Source organism: Phyllobates terribilis, unplaced genomic scaffold, assembly GCF_046119375.1.
Source record: "Phyllobates terribilis strain yellow unplaced genomic scaffold, ASM4611937v1 Scaffold_1__5_contigs__length_1240528914, whole genome shotgun sequence".
Taxonomy (NCBI): Eukaryota; Metazoa; Chordata; class Amphibia; order Anura; family Dendrobatidae; genus Phyllobates; species Phyllobates terribilis.
This window is the reverse complement of record NW_027362761.1, coordinates 984188541-984205143: the sequence shown is the minus strand read 5'-3', so window position 1 is coordinate 984205143 and position 16603 is coordinate 984188541. Positions and strand designations below refer to the sequence as shown.

The window sequence follows — 16603 nt, the reverse complement described above, 5'->3', positions numbered from 1 at the left end:
ATTATTCACCCAACAAGCACTAGCCACCTGACAGCACCAAACCAATAGGGCCCAGATTCACCGCTGCTAATCATTATGTCAGAGGCTTATATAGAAAACAGGGAGCTACATAGGATCAAACAAGCCCTACTTAAATAATTTATTACCCCTTGTAAAGAAAATACTTGATACTCACCTCTCATACCAGCACCATTGCTGAGACTCATTGTCATTGTTATTTCATGTGAGCCCTGCAGCCAACCAGCGGGCGGCCGCTTATAGGCTGGTGTGCTCACACCTGGCCCGGACAATCGAGGGTCGTCCGAAAGAAGTGAGAACACAGCAGCTCAATATCAATCACTGATTGGCTGCTCACATGCAAAACAATGTCAAGCGGGCCTTGGGAGACCCAAGGCCAACATTTCTGGAATGGCTCCAACACAGGAGGTGAGTATCGAGAATTTTTATTTTATAAGGGGGATGCATTATTTAAGAAGGGGATGCCCTAGTAGTGGTCAACCCCTTTAAGATCTTTTTAATTTTTCTCTTTTAGGGGTGGCACTGTAGCACTGCCCCTGGCTCAACCTCCAAGGCTGGTAATAGCGTAAAGCTTGTGGAAAGTGTGGTCTTTGTTAATTTACTCAACCAGAGGAAAAAATGGCCAAATTATGCAATGGCCTGTGCTCAACCATTCCATAACCTCTATAGATACTGCTTCTATAGCAAAAATACCCATGTCTTATATTTCTAATTTCTATCTACATTCAAGTTAGATAGACAGCTGGCTTCGTGAGATTTTTTTTGTTATATGGCTACTTTGGGAAATGTCCTAAAATAATATACTTGGGGCGATTTATCAAGACCTCTCTCGCTGGTCTTGAGGAGGAGCGCTTTTTTGGAGTGAACTTTCCTGATTCATTAGGAGGCTCAAGCCTCTTCATTAATAAGGCAAGGAGCATAGTGGTGTGTACCGCTATGTGCATCTCTCCACAAATCTTACTCCAGTCTGTGCTGGAGTAAGATTTGTGGCATAGCAAACGCTGCCACTTGTTATAAATTTGACGATTTGGGGTCGCCATGCCCCGTCCCGCACCAGCTTCACCCACTTTGTCGGAGCTGGGGCGAGAATGGTGTGAAAATGCCAGAAACAACATTTCTTTGCACAACCGTGCATTGAGCAAAAAAATTGCACTTTTCAAAGGTTTTTTTGTCAGACATCTGGCAAAAAAGCTTTGCTGTATCGTCCCCTTTGTGTCTAAATATTTATTCTGTCTGGGTTGATAAAATTTTCAATTTAAAGATTCTGCATAATTTTTCCTGTTCGTAGACATGGACAGAAACCTACTAGCCTATGGCAGATACAGATGGAAACAAAACACTTGGGTTGAACACTGAAGTAAACTCTTAGAAGTCAAGTGCATCCATATAGGTCCAGGCAGCATACTCAAGACCTTAATCCTTTATTTTGCATAAATATAAATGATAAGTCATTATCATAAGCACGGCACGATACAGGGTAAAAGTCCTTGAATCGCTCACCATGGCAGACACTACTTATTAAGTCCTCATCTATATTATTGTGTCCGTCTGTTACTACTAGATTTAAGCATAATTAAGAATAATGGTCATTACCAGCACAATACACTTGGTTAAAGCCTCACTATTAGTATTTTTTTTTATGGAACATTGATTTGTAAGATATTCAAGAGGTTTCCTGTGACTTTGATATTGACAACCATCAATATCAAATTGGTGGGAGAACAGCCCCCTTACTGATCAGCTGGCTATTGGTGGTGATACCTGCATCTCCTACATTGCTTGCGTAGCACAGCGCCATGAATTGTTGTGCCTGTGCCTGGTACTGCAGGTCTGTGCTGCTCAGTCCTTGTCCTAGGAATGGAACTAAGGTACAACACCTGACCCGGCTAATAAAAATGTATGGTCATTTGTGGGAGGCGATGGCTTTTATCCTGTTAGCATCATTATCAATACACAGAAAACCACCTTAAATTATGGTTAAAATTAAAAATATATATATTACGGTCTAGATTTAAGTACATTTGTATGGTCCTGTCTGAAGGGATCCTGAACAGATAATCTAGTTGATAGTGATTATAATGATGAGGTAATTATAATGCTTTTGGCCCCTGTAGAGGGGTGTAGTGGAAAATAACTTCACAAGATGTACCTTCTTGTACCTTCTCTTTTTTTAGAAAATTCACATTAATACTGCAAGGTGATAGGGGGAGTAACATGGCTTCACGGCTGCCAAGTCAAAACAGTGCCAGGAGAGACCTGACAGGGTTGCTATGGATAGACTTCCTAGCAACAACAGTTGACCCATATAGACTGTAAGACAATGTAACATGTGTAACCAGCCTGTCTCAAAATGTTAAATTCTTCTTCTTCTAACGGCTTTCGGCTCAATCGATCCAAAGCCATGGTGAATTGATGGATGAACGGTCTGTAGGAAGATCGATCTTGTGCAGGTCAAGACGGACACACCAGGGTCTTCTCCACCATTATTTTGATTGTTTCATGCCACCAGGTTCCTGGTTCTTCCTCTTTGCATTGTTCCTTCTATTCTTCTGACCATGATGACCTTCTCCAGTAATTACTCTATTCATATGATGTGTCCAAAGTAGGCTAGTCGTAGCTTGGTGATCCTTGATTCAAGTGACATGTCTGGCTTGATTTGTTTGCTCTTCTTGCCATCCATGGTATTGATAACATCCTTCTCCCGCACCACATTTCCAAGGCATTGATTCTTCTTCTGTCTTGTTTCCTTATTGTCCAGTTTTCACATCTGTATGTTACTATAGAAAAGACAAAACTATGTACGAGTCGTGTCGTCTTCGTAAGTGAAAATGTTCCTTGATTTGAAGACCTTGCCCAGTGACTTCATTATTGATTTGCCCATAGCTATGTTAAATAGGTTTCCCACAAAATACTTTTATCTCCTCTCCACAGGATGGACAATAAATGTATTATCACTGGAGACCCCACTATTAGCTTCTCCCCTTATCACTCAAATGAGGGTTTCCAGCTTAAAAGGAGCCGAGCATGTGTGGTACTGTTCATTTCAAAGTTTGTAAGACTTCCAGAAAGCTGTTTCCTTCAGCCCATCATGGGAAAACTCCTTTAAAGAGGACCTGTCACGTGCCATAAATAGGTAACTCTTTTACCAGGTGTAAAGGCTGCAGTTCTACTGAATCTAGCATTGTGTCTCTTTTGTACCTATGTCTCTCTTTTACGGAGATAAATTTAGTCTTGTTAGCCAAGATGGCGGGATTCTAATGAAGATGCCCACAGGCTTGAGGATGACGTTGTCCCTTGTTAACAAGTCTAGATTTTCTTTACATGTAAGAGAGGGCCAGACCACTGGAATGGTGAGATCTTCAGGAGCAAAAAACGAAAGCAAAATCAAAACAGTAGATTCAGGAGGAACAGCAGTTTTTAATATTTATGGCAAGGGACAGGTCTGCTTTATACATTCTGTTGTTGGTTGTAATGACCCTTTGGTTAAAAATATGGAGTAACAGAAATCTCTGAGCAGCACCAAAGGGGTTTTCTCTCTTTATTGTTCATTTATGCATGAAATTATGGCTGGTCCAAGACTTTACCAAAGTGAACTATATATCTGTAGTATAGCAGGCTATCACAGTGTCTAGATTCCCCTCTGCCTTGGTATTATTGGCAGGTTATTACCCCTTTTAGAAATTCATTTGCAGGCTAGACACATAAAATTGCAGTAATATTTGCTATAGAAGAAGACGATTCTGCTGTTTTCTCTGTGTGGTTCCAGTGATGTGATGGCTGACGTTCTTTAGGACAGGCATTCCTCTCGCGTCTGAAGTGGTTAGTTTCTCGCTGGATGTAATTGTTAGGTGTGTCACGCTGTGTTTCATGGTGGTTATTGGAGAGACAAAAGCGATGAATTAGTCGCTTGTATGCTGTACGAAGGCTGATGTTTTCTTTATCTTTATATTTTGTTACAATGTCATTAACGTCAGTGGTGTGGTGTCGGTAAGTGTGCTGTGAGATGGCGACACTTCTTATACACTGTAGAGAAACTGGACAATCTGGTCTTAGCGACAGCAGAGACGTTATAATATCAGAAAACTGCAAATGTGTGTCTTGGGCCAAATAGCAAAATAACAATTATAGACACTCGTTTCGGAAGCATTTTATAAAGTATAGATATGTTTCCATGTTTGTTTTGATATCACAATAGCTATTTTAATAAATTAACTTTCTGCATACATCCTAGGAGTTTTCAGTTCAATGAGTGAGGAAGATCAAAAGTGCTATAATGCTATAATACAACATGTTGCATTGATGTGTGGCCCCACTGTGCCAGCAGCGCTTCTAACACAGCAGGAGTCTGTGAACGGGGTAGATATCTCTCTGGCGTGGAGGAGCTGCTTTGACATCTCACTGTTTATGGCTAGCCTTACTTTAAACAAAATTATCAACCTTTATAAATTGATTGCGGCATCTCATAAAAAGGAATGTCTGTACACATTTCTGTGAAGTTTTGTATCGCTCGAGGATATAAAAAAATGAAGGTACTTAATTACAATAAATAAGAAAGATAGTTAATTATTACTAGTAATAATTCTATTATTTATAACAATAACGATAATACATAAATCCTTCTCATCTCTTTGTAAAAATCCTTTTATATAAGCAGATGAATCGTGCAGAACAAGCGCCGACTGACCATAGAGCAAGTCGATCATTGCTCGTTTATTTCAATTTAACTGTTGCAATTATTTTTTTTGTCCTCCCCTCGCCTCTAAAAAGTTACATTGCTTTCTTCATGTTGTTATGCTATTTTCAAGTAATGATTTTTATGGGAAGTGCAAAGATGCAATGAGCGACAAAAAATATTAATTTTCATTCATTGGTCAATCATTCGACATGTTTACACAGGGCAATGATCAGGAGCGAATGTTCACAAGAACTATCGTAAAGCGGTGATAGCCTAGTGCAAAGTGTGCAGTTTAGACATTAGAATCTGATTATTATTATTTAATTACATGTAATAAATATGACTGTAGCAAACCTATCTGTTGACGTTGGTCGTGACTTGTACGCCGCATAGTGTAATGAACTCATTATGTAAGCCTCCTACAAAAGATGACCGGAACCGTCTGGAGCTACGAATTTAATTGTGTTCAGTCTAATGAATACTGTCTAAAATGCATTGGAGCAAATGCTGTAAAAAGCCTTTCTGATTTTGCATTTCAATAGTATGAATGTTGAAGATCTAGTGTGAAGCCATCAACCTCTAAACCACGCTCAAAATGGCAATTTCTACAGCTGAGAAAATTCTCCGCAGCGAGCTGGGGGGCATTTGGTGTCACAACAATGGGCTTGCACAAAGTAGACAATGGAATATTTATAGCTGCTCCTTTTGGGAGTCTCCCTGTAGTGGTATCAAGACAAGGTCATCATTATTAGCAGGTGGGATGAATATGAGCAGCGCTCCCTGAGCTTATGTACAGTAATTCATTATCCTCAGTGCAGGAGACAGGATGAGAGCTTGCTTAAGAAAAGAGCATAGATACCAGGCAGTGAACATGAACTACAGTATAGACGTGGGGATGGTAAAGATGATTTTATCGCTATTTCATTATACATCTTTTGTCAGGTAGAGTTATGATAAATGTTCTTATTAACCCTCCAGTGATTCATGTGTTTGCTCTCCTACACTATACCCACAGTGCACACTTATGACAGCTATACTATCTTATTCTAAGGAGTAACTGTGAACGCATCCAGTATGGAAATGTTTCCTGACAGCTTTACACTTGACTCTTAGCTCTAAATTCTTTTTTATCATTTTCTTCTTTTTGTAATGCTGTTTACTTATTGTTTTATGGTTTATTGTACTGCAGGTGCTCCTTATGGACACATGGTAGCGTTCAAAAGAAAGGCTACTATGTGTGCTTTAAGTAGCTGAATAACTTAGTAGCCTTGTAAAAGTATTGAAAAATGTTTCTCCTTTTATGACAAGTCTCCATCCATAATCGTTAGATCTATGTGGGTCCTATGGATCACCAAAATGGGGGACTTATGGGGAACTTCATTCAACTTCTTCTGGACACCATCTTACAGTCAAAGACAAGCAAGTAGGAACTAAGAAGTAAGCCCCTTGTTCTGGCAATTGGTGAGGTCCAAAAAGATTGTCAGAACAATGAGGATCCGCCAAACATAGGATCCGCCAAACATAGTCTTGGTGTGTTCTTTTCATGAAAAAAGCATTGAACCCATACTGGAATTAGAAAACACAACTAATACTTGGAAACAGGACTAGACGTTGGGCCAGGTCGGAACTGCAGTGCAAAGGAGCATAAGTTAAGAACTCAGTCATCAGGACTGGAGCATAATCAGTTGAACAAAATTAGAACCAGAAGAATAGAATTAATACATGGTCATTGAAGACTAAACAGGCCTGGCAAAACCAAATTCAAACCCAATCAGAAAGTTCAGTGAGGAACCAATGAGAGACAGAGTCTAGGAACAGAGCAAGTTTGGACTAGAAGAACAACATGGAACAAGGATATGAGAACAAGTAATAAGGCAGCTTCACGTGGAGTCCACATAACTGAGACTGGATGGGAATGAGACATAAATTGCCCTGTGAGTTAACCCTTAAGCAGGGATCTTGAAGCCCTTGACTGCCTAAATAGGGTTTTGGGCTCAAAAGACATCCAATTGCCGTGGCTACTAGTTGTCTTTTCCACGCAATGTAATTGACTGTTCCCAGCCCAGTCCAAGAAAATGTAGTAGGGTGGTACTGGAGTGGGAAGAATATAGTTCTTTGAAGCATTATCCAAAATACTGCTGTTCATGTGACCTAAAATCTTTTATCTTGTTAATCCAAATCCTATACCTGTCACCTGTGAGCAGTGTCGGCCTGCTTTGCCAAGGTCCCACCATTAACATTGACTGCAGGGATAGGACCTACATGCAAATATTACATTACCCTCATTCACAAATTTACCTCTACTTATACATAATAATAAACTGGGTAGTTTGTTTCATTAATCATGACATGCTGTCTTTATCTCTGCATAGAGAATCAAATATATTGTGCCAACTAATGCTTATTTAGGATCTAGGGGGTACACATCTGCATAGTGGCCCACCAGGGTATTCACCCATTCCCTTGTTCCATTGTTGGCCATTCGGACCCATGCTAAATTAACAAAAATGAAAATATGTATAGTGGTTTACATGAAGACTAATTAGATTTATAAAAAGGTATATATAATATATACAGTTATGGATAACATATCTAATCTGGCAAAACTGCAATAATCAAAAACCATAATCAACGTTTCTCAAACGTTCAATATATTTCAAATATTTTCATAAAATCTAAATTTCTCTCATGCCTTGTATCTTATATTACACCGCTGAGGGAATTGACTTGATTGTCAAATATAGATGACCTCCAAAAAGACAGAAATCTATAGCAGTTGAACATTCCAGATGAAGAAGAAAATATATCGTCATGGAAAAAGTGGTGATTCTTATCAGCAAGACTCCACTGTAGACTGAGACTGCTGACAGTAAAACAAAGACTCCAAATCAGTGGGATTCGCAGAGAATTAATGACATCTGACAGGTCTTCAAAAAACGCTGTAGTATTTTATACGTGCAGTTAACTCTCTCATTTCTTGATTGCACAAATTTTTTTGTAAGCGTCTCCACATGCATTTCAATGTGATCGGCATTTCGAACAAGATTTAATCATTTGGTTATATACTCAGGCTGGAGGCAGATGTTTTATAGGCTGAACTTGTATCTCTTACAGAAAATATATATAGTAAATACATATTGAATCCTGGAGAAATCATGGACTGATTATGAGCTATCAGTTATTTATTCCAAAATGGAAAGGATTGTTTAACACAAGGATTAGAAGAAAGGCAGTAACACTTTATATGAAACGCAAAGGTTCTCACGATCCTGAAACCAATAGCTTAGGGTCCCATAGACCCCATGCTGCTTAAAAGAGCAGCAGCATTATTCGTGAGACTTGAAGAACGATGACAGATAAGGCTGATTGCACAATGTTTTATGAAGTTTAATGGAGCTATTTCACAATGTAAAATAATATATCATAATCATAGAATATAATATCATTATACAGAAAGTGCCACAACAGGCGTCATTGGAGTGTAGACCTGGACATAACAGGGGCTTGAAAGTAGGAAGCCAGGAAAGGGTTAACTGGTAATTTGGCCCATTCAAAAGATGAGTAATAAAGGGGGCGTAGGTAGATGGATAGGTCACATAGTGTGGGATTTAGGTTAGGATTGGGTAGGAAGGTTATAGAGAGGTGGGGAATTCTTAGGGTACCTTTTAAAGAAGAGGAAGACCCATGGACCAATGTCTTCTGTTTAGGATCCAGGACCAGTGAACATCCTGCACACCTGCCCCTTTTTTATATTTGTAATATACGGTGGTGGTGTGGAGGTTTTTTGTTTTATGCTATTATGATGTCATGGCAGCTGGCGACGAAGAAGTCAGGGATGGCCTTGGTTAACCAGGAGTTAGGTATGGTGACCCTTCATTACTAAGTGTTATTAGTTCCCGCTGGGACTGTTCCCAGGTAATGGGAAATATTGTTGTGGGGGCAGTACCTCGACATTTTGTCAACCCAGAGTTGGAGCTGTGCGACTGGAGAGTGTTGTATCCTGTACTGATCAGTGTTGATGGGGCAACCAGAAACTTCTCACGGGAAATGGTATTTACTGTAGGTTTCTTTATGTATTTGTTTAAAAAACCTATACTCACCTCCCGAGCTGGCGCCATTCCAGTGGTGTCAGCTGAAGCGCTAGTGCGATGGAATGGCACATGGTGCCCGGCGCCATTTTTAGCGCTAGAATCACTGTCCCACCTACGTATGGATTGAACATGAAGAAGAAGTCAGAGATCAGCTGCAGCCAGGACTTCCTCTTCATGTTTAATCCGTACGAAGGCAGGACAGTGACGCCAGTGCTGAAAGTGGCACCGGGCACTACGTGTCATTCCACTGCACCAGAGCCCTGGGACCACGAGTGCCGACAATGCTGGAACGGCGCTGGCACAGGAGGTGAGTATAGATTTTTTTTATTTTATCGAGGACAAACATTTAGCTCAAGGAGGAGTTGTCCTTGTAGTGGACATCCCCTTTAAGTTAAATGTTGAAAGATTGAAATATACAATGTAGATAGATTTACAATCTCCCTCACTAACTTCACAGTACTGCTAACGGCTGCTGATGGAGCAGCATGTGACCAGACCTGTCCATCAGCCTCCTCCCATTAAAACACAGCACATGAGAAAGCTGCTCGTCAATTGGAGGAGGCTGATGGACAGGTCTGGTCACATGCTCCTCCATCAGCAGCCATTTTCAGAATAGGAAAACTGGGCAGTATGTGTGAAACGCTGTCCTAAAAAGTACAAGAAAAGAACCTGTAATACTTATAGAATCATAGAATGGTAGAGTTGGAAGGCACCTCCTGGGTCATCTGGTCCAACCCCCTGCTCAAAGCAGGATTCACTAAATCATCCCAGAGAGATATCTGTCCAGCCTCTGTTTGAAGACGTCCATTGAAGGGGAACTCACCACCTTTCGTGGCAGCCTGTACCACTCATTGATCACCCTAACTGTCAAAAAGTTTTTTCTAATATCTAATCTGTGTCTCCTCCAATTCAGTTTCATCCAATTGCTTCTAGTCTTTCCTTGTGCAAATGAGAATAAAGATGATCTTTCTACAATGTGACAGCCCTTGAGATATTTGTAGACAGCTATTAAGTCTCCTCTCAGACTTCTTTTTTGCAAGCTAAACATTCCCACATCCTGTAACCGTTCCTCATAGGACATGGTTTGCAGACCAGTCATCATTCTGGTCGCTCTTCTCTGAACTTGCTCCAGTTTGTCGATGTCTTTTTTAAAATGTGGTGCCCAAAACTGGACACAGTATTCCAGATGAGGTCTGACCAAAGAGGAGTAAAGTGCGATAATGACTTCACGTGATCTAGACTGTATGCTTCTGTTAATACATCCCAGAATTGCATTTGCCTTTTTTGCTGCTGCATCACACTGTTTACTCATGTTCATTCTATGATCTATTAGTATACCTAAGTCTTTTTCACATGTACTGTTGCTTAGCTCTGTTCCTCCCATTCTGTATATGCTTTCTTCATTTTTATTGCCCAGATGTAGTTTGCATTTCTCCCTGTTAAAAACCATTCTGTTAGTTGCTGCCCACTGCTCCAGTTTATTTAGGTCTTTTTGAATCCTTTCTCTCTTCTCTAGTATTAGCTATCCCTCCTAGCTTTGTGTCATCCGCAAATTTAATCAGTTTATCCTCAATTCCTTCATCTAAATCATTGATAAAGATGTTGAACAATACAGGTCCCACTTGAGACATTCATCCAACTGGATGTGAAGCCATTAACAACCACTCTTTGAGTCCGATCACTAAGCCAGTTATGAATCCACCTAACAGTTGCTTTGTCCATTCCATACTTGGTCATTTTTTCAATAAGGATGGTGTGAGATACTTTGTCAAATGTTTTGCTGAAGTCAAGATATACTATATCTACAGCATTTCCCTGATCCACCCAGTCAGTGATTCTGTCATAGAAGGAAATTAAGTTAGTTTGACATGACTTGTTAGTTACAAACCCATGCTGACTCTGGTTAATCACTTCATTCTTATACAGGTACTTACATACATGTTGTTTAATAATTTGTTCAAAGATCTTTCCTGGTATAGAAGTCAGACTCACCGGCCTATAGTTCCCTGGGTCCACCTTCTTCCCCTTTTGGAAGATAGGAACAACATTTGCTCTTCTCTAGTATTCTGGGACTTCTCCTGTTCTCCAAGAATTTTCAAAGATTATGGAGAGTGGTTCTAAAATTTCTTCAACAATCTCCTTCAGTACTCTGGGGTGTAATTCATCTGGACCTGGAGACTTGAACTCATTTATGTTAGCTAAATATTCCCTCACAATCTTTCTGTTTACAGATAACCTGGATTCTTCTATTCCTTTAATAGGACAGTGAAGATCATTTGATGTTACATTTTCTTTCTGAGAGAAAACAGGTGCAAAATAGGAATTAAAAAGTTCGGCCTTCTCAACATCCTTTCTTACCATTTCACCATTTTCATCCTGTAAAAATCCTATAGCATCTTTGACTTTTCTTTTACTTTTGACATACCCCCAAAATCCTTTTTTATTGCTTTTGACATCTCTTGCAAGCCTTAATTCATTGTCAGCTTTAGCTAACCTGATACGTGCCCTTAAGGTTCTGCATACTGCATTATAATCTTCTTTAGATATGCCTCCCTCTTTACATTTGATAAACATTTCTCTTTCTTTCTTTTTAGCATGTGTTTAAGTTCTGTGTTCATCCATTCTGGTTTCTTTAAATGCTTCCCATTCTTCCTACTTTTCGGGATTGTTAACGATTGTGCTTTGAGAATCTCATTTTTAAAAAAATTCCCATCCTTCCTGGACATTTTTGTCCTTAAGCACATCCAGCCATTTGATCCCTCCTATTCTTTCTGAGTCGTTTAAAATCTGCCTAAAATCTAACCTTGAAGTTTGAGTCTTCACATGTCTTCCTCCTCTAGTTATCCAAAATGCTATAATAGCATGATCACTGCCTCCTAGGGTCCCAGCCACCCTTATCTCCTCAACCATTTCCTGCCTGTTTATAAGGATTAGATTCAAAGTAGCAGATCCCCTTGTTTTCTCCCCTACCTTTTGGAAGATAAAGTTGTCAGCAAGAGAGGATAAGAATTTCCTTGACCTGTTAGTTTTACTTGAGAGAGATTCCCAACAAATGTCTGGATAGTTGAAATCTCCCATGACCACTACATCATATTTTTTGGAGAACTTGGTCATTTGATACATAAAGAGTTCATCCATATCTTCAGCTTGCCCAGGTGGCCTGTAGTAAATGCCTACAATGGTGTCCTTTCCGTTGTTCTCTCCTTGCATTCTTGCCCAAACAGTTTCCACAGAACTCCCAGTCTCTGAAGCTTCAATCTCTGTGCAGATATTCGCTTTTCTAACATACAACGCGACACCTGCTCCTCGTTTATGAAGTCTGTTTCCTGCAAATAAGTTGTATCCTTTTAGCCTTGTATTCCAATCATGTGTATCGTCCCACCAAGTTTCAGTGATTCCAATGATATCATATTTCTTTTCCTGCGTTAGTAGTTCCAATTCTCCTTGTTTGTTGACCATGCTTTGTGCATTTGTAGAAAAACATTTTAGTTTGTGATTGGTTTCTCTTCCTCCCATATTTTTATTATTTAGATTTTTTTGTCTTTGTTCTTCCTTTCCACTTCCAATAGCAGAAAGCTCAATAGTATTTGTCAGCTGTATAGCTTTTTCTGGCCTTTTGCTTCCCTTCCCACATTGTTCTAGTTTAAAGCTCTCCTGATGAGTGTAGCAAGGCGACTTCCAAATACATGTTTTCCAGTCTTCGTAAGGTGCACCCCATCTCTAGCAAGTAGTCCATCATATAGGTAATTCATTCCGTGATCCAGAAATCCAAATCTTTGTTGACGGCACCATCGACATAGCCAGTTTTTCACCTGTAGAATCTTATTCCACCTCATTGTTCCATTGCTATCCACTGGGAGGATGGATGAGAAGACCACCTGCGCCCCCAATTCTTTCGCTTTCTTGCCTAAGTTTTCAAAGTCACTGCAGATGGTTTCCAGGTCCTTTCTTACGGTGTCACTTGTCCCCACATGTATTAGCAGGAATGGGTAGTGATCTGTAGGTCTGAAGAGTCTTGATATCCTGTCAGACACATCTTTAATTTTTGCACCTGGAAGACAGCACATTTCTCTTGAGGTTATGTCTGGTCTGCAGATAGCGGCCTCTGTTCCTCTCAACAGGGAATCCCCCATGACCACCACTCTCTGTTTTTTCTTCACATTTTTCTTTCCCCATCCAGGAGGATTCTGAGGGCTTACAAGGTTATTCATTGTGGGCAAAGTCTTATCTTGCTGTATTTCTTCGTGGTTCTCCTGTGAGAGAGCCTGGTACTGGTTCCTGAGCAGTATGGGTGCTGACTGCCTCTCGATCCTCCTGCTTCTCTGGGTCACATGCTTCCATTCCTCTGTTTCATCAGGTGAAGTTCGAATTTCTTCTCTTTCTGTATCATGAAGAGATAATTCTGCTCTGTCTAAGAACTCTTCTCCTTCCTTAATGATTTTCAAGGTAGTTAACCTCTCTTCTAGATTTCGCAACTTTTCCTCCAACAGGGACACAAGCTTGCATTTCTGGCATGTGAAGTTTGGCTTTTTGGCAAGTCTGTAAACATGTAGCAGGATATGCAGCTCACCAAATGGCTCCTGGGCTCTTCCATGTTCTTATTGTTAATGTGTTATGAAAACAGTGAAAAACACCCAGTAGGCGCGCGGTTTACCGATATCCTCCTTTCAGCTCCAACGGCCAAAATCCAGTGTTCTTTGAGCTCGCGGAGACTCTTCACTTATCCCAAAATGCAGTGGGAATATGCAAATTATCTCCTCAGGACTCCTCCCCTGGTTATACTTCCAGTATATATGTGCCATAAAATCACATCCCCAACACATCTGTGACAATACAGATAAAGTGGGCAGTCCCTTTAAGCTTGTCAATTATATTTTTCATAAACTATATTTTAGTACACAGCAGTATTTCTCTGCATGCGTGTTTCTTTCCCACGTCTCTTCAATAATTACATTAATATTATGGTAGGTAGAATTATTTTCCCAATAATTACATTTTTTACAAGAAAAGAAAATATGCTTCACGTTAACCTTGTGTATCTCTGAAACATTCTCTACATCATCACGTAATACAATAGGCATCCTTCTCTCTGAGACTTACGTGTGAGCCGTTTGTGTCCTTGGAACAATCACATTAGTAATTTGTTAAAAAGAAAACAAAAATCAGCATAGATACAAGTGTGACAAAACCAGGCTCCTCTCCAACTTTACGATGATTTCTGTCTGATATACTGGAGCAGCCGTCTGCTGTTAAAAATGGAAGATTAGAAAGGAAAATATATAAATAAATGTCGGTATATGCACACATATGTTTTATATCTATGCAATATAGCAAAGGCATTCACTGGCAAAGAAAACACCTGCTGTTCCTATATGTCTGCAATTAAAGGGTGTCATCGTAGCACAAGGAAGCTGCTGCCGCGTCCTGCTCGTCTGCTGCCCTAGTAAGAGGATGCTGCCTGTAAACTCTTTCCATAGTGGCTTGGAAATTCTAACGTTTTCACAATCCACATTATAACTAGTTTGTATTAATCTCTGGATGTGTAAAGGTTAATTTCTGCATAGATGAAGGGGAGTCTAGGAGACATTGATTGGGTGGGTCGCAGGCGGTTTATGTGATAGGAAAGAGACATCTAGTCTCCAGCGTGGATGTAGAGTTGGCATCAGTTGTGCAAGCAACTGTTTGCTGCCCGCCTTGCTATGCCAACTGAAAGTCATGGACTAGCAGCAGCTGCCAGCTGCTATAAGACATTTTACTGAAAGGCAAAATATCTGTAAATGTAGATGTGCAGAAAGAAACTTATTTTAAGGTTTGATAGTTTATATTCTTTAAATAATACAATATTCCAGTAACTGATTTGCGAGGTTAAAGGGCAACTCCATCTTTTACTGTACGTATATATTTAACTATGAGGTCAGCATAAAGGTTTTTTTTCTGTCATATATTTATTTGACAATAGCTTTATCCACCAAAGCAGCACAGTGTCAAGGTCCAAGAAAATACCTTTACTAGAGATATGAAAGCTTTTCTTTACTACCTGGACAATCCATTATAAATGAAATAGTCCCCCATGTAAAATAAAAATAACAGATGCTCAACTCCCGCACCGGCGGCGGATCTCCCAGGGCACTCGTTATGCCATGTGAGCCCTGCAGCCAATCAAAGGCCACTATTGGGCTGCTGCACTCTCACTTCCTTTGGATGAACCTTGAAGAAGCAGAAGAAGTGAAAGGTCAGCAGCCCAGTAGTGGTCACTGATTGACTGCAGGGTTCATGTGGCATAACAGTGTCTTGCAATCCCTCTAAGGTAACAAGCTGGAACATGCGGGAAGCAAGTATCTATTTTTTTTTTCCAAGAGGGACTACTTTATTAAAAAAAAAGAATGCCCAAGTAGTGGAATACCTTTTTAATTGACTTAGAATTACATTGAATGTCCCATTTATGTATTCATGTGAAATGTGTGTAAGGTGGAGTTTCTCATTAACCTCACCCAAAAATCATTGCCACGTTACGTAAGGAGGGCTGATCATGTCCATTTGTCTGACTGGCAGAACACCTCAAGATAACTACAAAATGGAATGATATGGCCCAAAGTGACCTGGATACTCAGACTGGTTACAGAATGAGAAGAGCAGTGAAATGTACAGCAGTAACACAAGGTAATCTTATATTGAACAATTCTTATGGTGAAAGAACAAAAACAAACATTCCTTCCATGTCTAAAGTATGTGATAATTGCGGATTACTGCACTTGTGCCTGACACCACTGGAGCACCAAGCTCCAAACCTTTATCTAAATATAGTTGAAATATTATGATGTTAACATTTACTTTTCTGGCTGACCATTATGCCATCCAAACAAACCCACAAGCAACAAAGTTTAGACTTGACTACGGCTGGAGGGCCGCAGTCTGACTATGGCTAGAGAGATGTGGTCACGGCCTTAGTTTGCATAGATTGTTGAGTTCTTCATATTCTGTCCTCATTTGTCTATTGAACTGTATAAAATTACCTATATAGCTAGATAATACCCATATGGTTAAAATGAATGTCTACATTTTACATTTTCACACCACAGTGTTTAGTTCTGTCTTTTTTTTTTATCTAAATACAGTATGTGCAACTTCAGTTACACTCGTAATATGCTTCCATAGCAGTCGGAGCTCCGTTTTTCTGATGCCAGTATCTAAAGCCTGTTAGGTGAAATTTAAAAGATTGTCTCATTTTCTATTTTTCAGCCACCCAACTTTCAGCTTGCTAGGGAATGGCATGCTCCTGATTAATTAATAGTTCAGAGCAACATTAGGGTTGTGCCACTGGTCCAATCTGGGCCCTGTATCTGATGCTGCCAGCAGAGGCAGCTTTGCCTCTGCATCATTGGAGGAGCACTAAAGCTGACTGGTTCCAGTAATCTGGCCCACTTCAGAGCAGCACTTACAAGCTCTAAAACAAATCGTCTAGAAACACGGCACTTCTTGCTTATGAGACCACCCACCGCTGATAGTCAGACAGCGGTGGGCGATAACCTAGGCATATACAGTGGTGTGAAAAAGTGTTTGCCCCCTTCCTGAATTCTTATTCTTTTATATGTTTGTCACACTTAAATGTTTCAGATCACAAAACAAATTTAACTATTAGACAAAGATAACACAAGTAAATACAAAATGCAGTTTTCAAATGAAAGTCTTTGTTATTAAGGGAAAAAGAAAACCAAAACTAAAAGGGCCCTGTGTGAAAAAGTGATTGACCCCGCTACCTTAAAATATAAATTAACTGTGGTTTATTACATCATTGGGAAGCAGAGTTCAATTTCCCTAG

At 40.0% G+C, this 16603-nt stretch overlaps 1 protein-coding gene across 16 annotated transcripts in view; it reads left to right on the top strand.

Moving 5' to 3' along the window:
- TENM3 (teneurin transmembrane protein 3) overlaps positions 1-16603 on the top strand; it is a 1704102-nt gene that overhangs the window by 919585 nt on the left and 767914 nt on the right. For 14 of the 16 annotated variants that reach the window (XM_073643373.1, XM_073643362.1, XM_073643443.1 and 11 more), the window contains one exon: positions 15337-15444. The exons of the other annotated variants lie outside the window; for them this stretch is intronic. In XM_073643373.1, coding sequence (XP_073499474.1) covers positions 15337-15444 — 108 coding nt within the window. The remainder of the gene's footprint in view (positions 1-15336; positions 15445-16603) is intronic. 16 annotated transcript variants of the gene reach the window in all.